The 6,297-nt window shown below is 29.4% G+C and overlaps 1 protein-coding gene across 1 annotated transcript; it reads left to right on the forward strand.

The window, feature by feature from the left end:
* Nucleotides 1–462: 462 nt before the first annotated feature.
* Nucleotides 463–2,345, forward strand: LOC123198325 (40S ribosomal protein S2-4). The gene is made up of 2 exons (XM_044613010.1): nucleotides 463–1,240; nucleotides 2,046–2,345. The coding sequence occupies exons 1-2, from the start codon at nucleotides 587–589 to the stop codon at nucleotides 2,202–2,204; spliced, it is 813 nt and encodes a 270-aa protein (XP_044468945.1). The 5' UTR covers nucleotides 463–586; the 3' UTR covers nucleotides 2,205–2,345.
* Nucleotides 2,346–6,297: the final 3,952 nt, after the last annotated feature.

Raw genomic sequence — 6,297 nt, forward strand, 5'->3', positions numbered from 1 at the left:
TTGTGAGAATGAAATTTGTAAACCTTCCAAGGAATTTGCATTAGTATTTTATGAATGAATTACATGAATATGGGTTATAATTTTATTTTTTGCACACTTAATTTCAAATCCATATAGGTTGCTTGCATTGTTTTTCAAAGATTTGACATTCTATATTGTGCTTAAGCAATTTATTATTTTCCTTTATAAAACTGTTTTATTGATTATTTTTTAAATTAAATTGATTTTTTTAAAAATTAAAATAGGCTGCAAATGAAATTTGAGAATATATATTTATTTTTAGTTTTTACAGTAAAATTTTCAAAAATAAACCCTTATTTAAATGGTGACTAATTTAAAAAAAAATTGACGCTTCAAAATCATTTTGGAGTGGATCCATCACTTTGGGTCCTTACGGCCAGCCCAAACAAAACAAGTTAACCTGGTTAACGATTGCAGATCTCCAATCCAAACAGTTGCCACAAACCCTAACTGGCACATATATATATATATACTCCCAATTTATGATCTTTATCTCTTCCGCCTCAGCATTGCGTCTTCGCCAAAACCCTAATCAAACCTATTCTAGTCTATCCTAGCAGCAAGAATGGCAGAACGTGGCGGTGAGCGTGGAGCTTTTGGGCGTGGGTTTGGCCGCGGCCGTGGTGACCGTGGAGGCCCTCGTGGCCGCCGCCGCGCTGGCCGTAGAGAGGAGGAAGAGAAGTGGGTTCCAGTCACTAAACTCGGTCGTTTAGTTAAGGAGAATAAGATCAGAAGCCTTGAGCAGATCTATCTCCACTCTTTACCGATCAAGGAGTACCAAATTATTGACCAACTAGTCGGCCCCTCCTTGAAGGATGAGGTCATGAAAATCATGCCGGTTCAGAAGCAAACTCGTGCCGGTCAGAGAACCAGGTTCAAAGCTTTTGTTGTCGTTGGAGATGGTAACGGCCATGTGGGGCTCGGTGTTAAGTGCTCCAAGGAAGTGGCTACCGCTATTCGAGGGGCCATTATATTGGCAAAACTTTCCGTTATTCCGGTGAGGAGAGGATACTGGGGTAACAAGATCGGTAAGCCACACACTGTACCCTGCAAGGTTACCGGGAAGTGTGGTAGTGTTACCGTGAGAATGGTGCCAGCCCCTCGTGGTGCTGGGATCGTGGCTGCTAGGGTTCCCAAGAAAGTCCTTCAGTTCGCTGGGATTGAGGATGTTTTCACTTCGTCACGTGGCTCTACCAAGACTCTTGGAAATTTTGTTAAGGTTTAGATCTTTACTTGTTTTTCGTTGATAAGTTTTATTGATTTGATTGATTATTTATATATTTGGTGACCAAATATTATAACTAAGGTTTAAGTTTAAAGATGTAATCACTATTTATTGTGAATTTTGTTTTTGTGGTAGATCTTATAGATGAATTACAGATTGCATGTTTGGTTGTGTATTTAATTTATAATCACGATAAATTGCTTCAAATACAAGTCAATTGTGTTTCTGTTAGTTCTACTGCATTTTTTTAAGGTTCAAATTATGTTTCATATTCAATTTAACGTTCTGAAAGTAGTATTTCATGTTGAGTTTTCTACCAATTTGTGTTTCATTATGTTTTCCCAATGGATTTGTTTTGGCGCTGCAAAGGTAATATTTTGCATTTATATATATTCTTAAGATTCATGTACATTGGTAGAGCTTTTCACTGTTGTTTGTGGGAGATGTAGTTAAATGTTTATATAATTGATCAACTTCTGTTTTGATCTTTTTTTATGTATTATACTGTTTCATTGTTATTCATGAGGTTCTGATTTTATTTTTGGTTGAAAATGATGTTCATTCTTCAAGGAGTTCTGTTTGATTAGCCGTCATCGATGCTGTCCTTGAGCATTTTTCTTCTGTTTGTAGTGTACAGTTTGCTGCTTTTGCATTGTATATTATAAATTTTGTTGCGGTTATTCCATCTAATTGACATTGGGACTGAGGCCTTTTGGTTTTGCTATGACAAAATTTGTGATAATTGCAAGTTAATATTGAGTGAATGGTTTCTGATGTTTTACTTGGTTAAAATCAACAGGCAACTTTTGAGTGTTTGTTGAAGACATATGGATTCCTCACTCCTGACTTTTGGAGGGAGACCCGATTCCTGAAATCTCCATTCCAAGAGTACACTGATCTCTTGGCAAAGCCTACTGGCAAGCTGCTCATCGCAGAGGATCATGGAATTGATGCTTGAGCTACTTTAGGTTTGTTGAATTTTGGTCAGCCTTTTAGTATAGACTACAGTTTGTTTGTTTCAAATGTATGGTTTTTTTTGGACAATTCTGTTTTAAGATTTTGACATTTGAATCAAATTATGGTTGGATTTGTATGGATACTCAATTTCTTTGATTACCAAAGTTATCATATACTTTGATTCCTCTGTTTTTTTCCTTCAAAATTTAAGAAGGTCGTCATCTATTTTAGGCTACAAATAAGGATTAGAACCAAGAAAGAAATTGAAAGAGTGAATAAATTGATAGTGGAAGAGGCTATCTCGACAAGGTAAAATAGTAATAGATGTTGAAATTAAGTTATGTTGATAAATAAATTCAAGATTTATTAGCCTATTTTAGGGATTGGCACAAAAGACAAAAGAGCTTCATTATGTTGAAAATATTTTATTTAGGAACCCTAATCTCGTTTTTACTTGAAAATATTTCAGTTGTTAAATTTATGGTTTTTCTTTTTCAGCAAACTAATTGAATTTTGTCGATTTTATCGAAGATTTCTGAAGGAGCAGTACTCCGAGTACAATTTTTTTCACATAATTTAGGTGTATAGATGATATATTATCATGTGTACATTGTTCTGTCCTGGATTTGAATTCTGGCCATTCTGGGCAGGCAGGATTTTTCCTTTAGATTTCGATAATGCAAGCACCGCAACATTAACTCATCAATCCAAGGCAACAAACAAAGTCAAATATTTCGTGGCTATCATTTCCATAACTGGTTTCAAGAAGCTCTCGAAATCACGTTTTATATATAGGCAGTTCACAGTTTCTCTTCCACCCAAATTCAATAAATCTCATGTATTAATTTATCCGAGTAATGAAAGAACTTGGTTGGCGGTTAATTTGAAAAATATTTTATTACTAAAATTAGAAGATAATTTTAAAAATAGATTACTTTAAAGATTATTATGTATAAATTATTTTATGTTTGATAAACTGGATAGGTATAAATAATTATTTTTGGTTAAGAATAATAAAAAAAATATTAATATATTATTTTATTTAAATATTTTTAAATATAATTATTTTAAAATATTTTTTTATTTATTATATTAATAAAAAATAATATTATTTTTGTTTTAAAAAAATTAATAAATAAAGATATAATTATAATAAAATAAAAATTATCTTAGTAATAGTTTAAAACTTATTGTGAAAGTGATAATCAGAGCATCTTTTATATTATATATTATATAATTATTAATAATATAATAATGACATAATATTTTGCGGTAGAATTTGTCTCTTATTGACCACCTGAATCTTTCAAGAATCCTAAAGATGTACAAGTGTGCATTGTTTAATTCCTGCCAGTATGGCAACTTGTGTCGATTGTCTGTATGGCAACCAATGGATGAGGGTACACCATCTCATGCACGGTCGTACATTAGGCCAAGTCCTACTCTTAAATTCTAGGTCTAATTGAAGTCTGTCTAAGTTCGAATCCAAATATAAGGGTAAAAATGTCTTTAGAGTGTATTTGAGAGTGTTACATATGTATCTATAAAGTCTTTACAATCAAATTATATATAAATCTCTTTGTCATTGTTATACTATTTTAAAAATATTTATCTAAATATGCATGTAAATATATATCCTTATAGATAAAAAGTGTTACTTAAAATATTTAAATATGATTTGATATGGATTTGTATCATCAAGATGATTGGTTTAAGAGTACCAATTCTAACAATAAACACTCATATATGTGTTATATTAGGATATTAACAAACAATTTTAACATATAATATTTATCTTTACCTTTTGATAAAATCATTCAATGTTATGATAGTTTATTTGCATTATTAGTGTGTTTAATTATCGTACTTCTACAACTATAAACGTATTTAGAATAATCATTTAATATACTTACTGTTCTCAAAATCAAGATACCCTTAGAGAGCGTTTGGTTTGGATAATATTTTATTATCAAAATAAAAAGATTACCTTGAAGATAGAGTACTTAGAAGATTACTGAATATAAATTATTACTATGTTTGATAAAATTTGGTAGGTATAAATAATTATTGTATTTGGTTAAAGGTAATAAAAGATTACTAGTAAATTATTTTACTTAAATGTCTTTGAATATAATTATTTTTAAATATATTTTATATTATTTATCATATTAATTAAAAATAAATTTATTTTTATCTAAAAAATTAATAAATAATAATATAATTATAATAAACTCAAGATTATCTCAGTAATCTTTAAATACTTAAGGTGAAGGATTACCACCTATATTACCTGTCACGTCAGTATTGATAATAAAAAATTACTATAATTTTTTATTACTGACAAACCAAACAAGAAAATAAAAGATAAATTATCAAGGTAATCTTAAAACTCTCTAACCAAATGCCCCTTAGTCCTTTTATTCAATCAAAATGATTCCATTTAAAGGCTTCACATTATCAGATCTTACATCACTCTCTAAGGAAATTTGGATGATTTTGATTCTACTATAAAAGAATTAAAAAACTGTCCCATCAAGTTGATAGGTTGGCTTTATGCTCAGGAGTTAATCTATTTGAGGGTGGATTAACTGTACTTACGCCGTTCGTTGATGCTGCAGTAGAAGTGGTTGACATTTTCAAAGTTTGGCAATGAAGCTTAATAAGCTAAGAAAAGGCTTTGGATCCTCTTAGGATATATTCCAGGCTTGGTGAAGAGGTATAAGAGAATTTCAATACTTACATAGTAGCGGTTTTCAAATTAAGAGTGATTTAAATTTCCCAACCGAGGTTTGGCTTAAAATGCTTTTTCATCCACTAAATGCATAAATCATATTTTTCTATTTAAAATTTAATTTGTTAAAAACAAAAAGTTATAAGAGAAAACAGTAATTTCAGTATTCAAAATTTTTAAAAAGATTTTTAGAAGAATAACATTTTTTTAAGATCTCATTTTAACGTTTTATATACGATAATTTAACTTTTTAATAGTTTTCAAACTTTACATTTTTGTTTATACAATTCAAGTTTAAAAATTTTAGTTATCATAATTGTCATCCATCCAAACCTAAATCCATCAAAACTGTCATCCACTCAAGTCCAAATCCATCATAATTGCCGACCACCCAAACTCAAATCTATTAAAAATGTCAAATATAATAGTTTGATCTTTTTACGGTTATGAAAACCTAAAATTCAATGTTTGTAATTTAATTTTGAAAACCACAATTCTCATCCATTCAAACCCAAACCACCAAAACCTCCATCCGCTTCCCACCAGAGTTGCCACCCACCCAAATCCAAACTCACCGGATTCATTTGTAAGGAAGAAAAAGGTAAAAATAATAGGGAAAAAATAGTGTTAGGATTCTCTTCTATTGATTGAGTTATGTTGTAGATGAGAACATGTTTTTAAGTTGAAGGTACCTTGAGGGGGGAAATGTAAATAATCATTCCCAAATTATTTATTTGTTAAGTTTGCTTTGACGAATGGGATATAATCAAATCATCTATGCTTTTCATTGTTACTTTTTATCTTTATGTAATATTTGTAGTGATTTTAATCCTAAAATATGTTAAATGTTAAAGTAATATCATGCGTATTTATTTTGAGTATATAAATATGTATATACTTATATTTGTTATCACGTGATTGAATATTATTTTATCTTTAATTTAAAATCATTCAATCACATAATAACATACATTAAATATATATATATTTGTGTACTCAAAATAGACGTACATAGTTTTATTGTAAATGTTATCATTGGCACGAGAAATAATGGTTTTAAAATATTACAATTGAAAACTTTTAGTAAAAAGTAATATTATGCGTATCTATTTTGTGTATACTAATGAATATATATTTATATATGTTATCATTTGATTGAGTGTTATCTTATCTTTAATTCAAAATCACTTAATTACATGATAAAATATATTAAGTGTGTATTCATTTATGTAATTAAAGACAATACATATAGTTTTATTGTTTAGAAAACCTATTGCTATTATTAATAAAACTATGCGTATAAACTTTTGATATATAAATGAGTATTCATATAATATGTTATCATATGATTAGAGACTTTTGA

This window comes from Mangifera indica, chromosome 15 (genome assembly GCF_011075055.1).
Source record: "Mangifera indica cultivar Alphonso chromosome 15, CATAS_Mindica_2.1, whole genome shotgun sequence".
NCBI classification, from domain to species: Eukaryota; Viridiplantae; Streptophyta; class Magnoliopsida; order Sapindales; family Anacardiaceae; genus Mangifera; species Mangifera indica.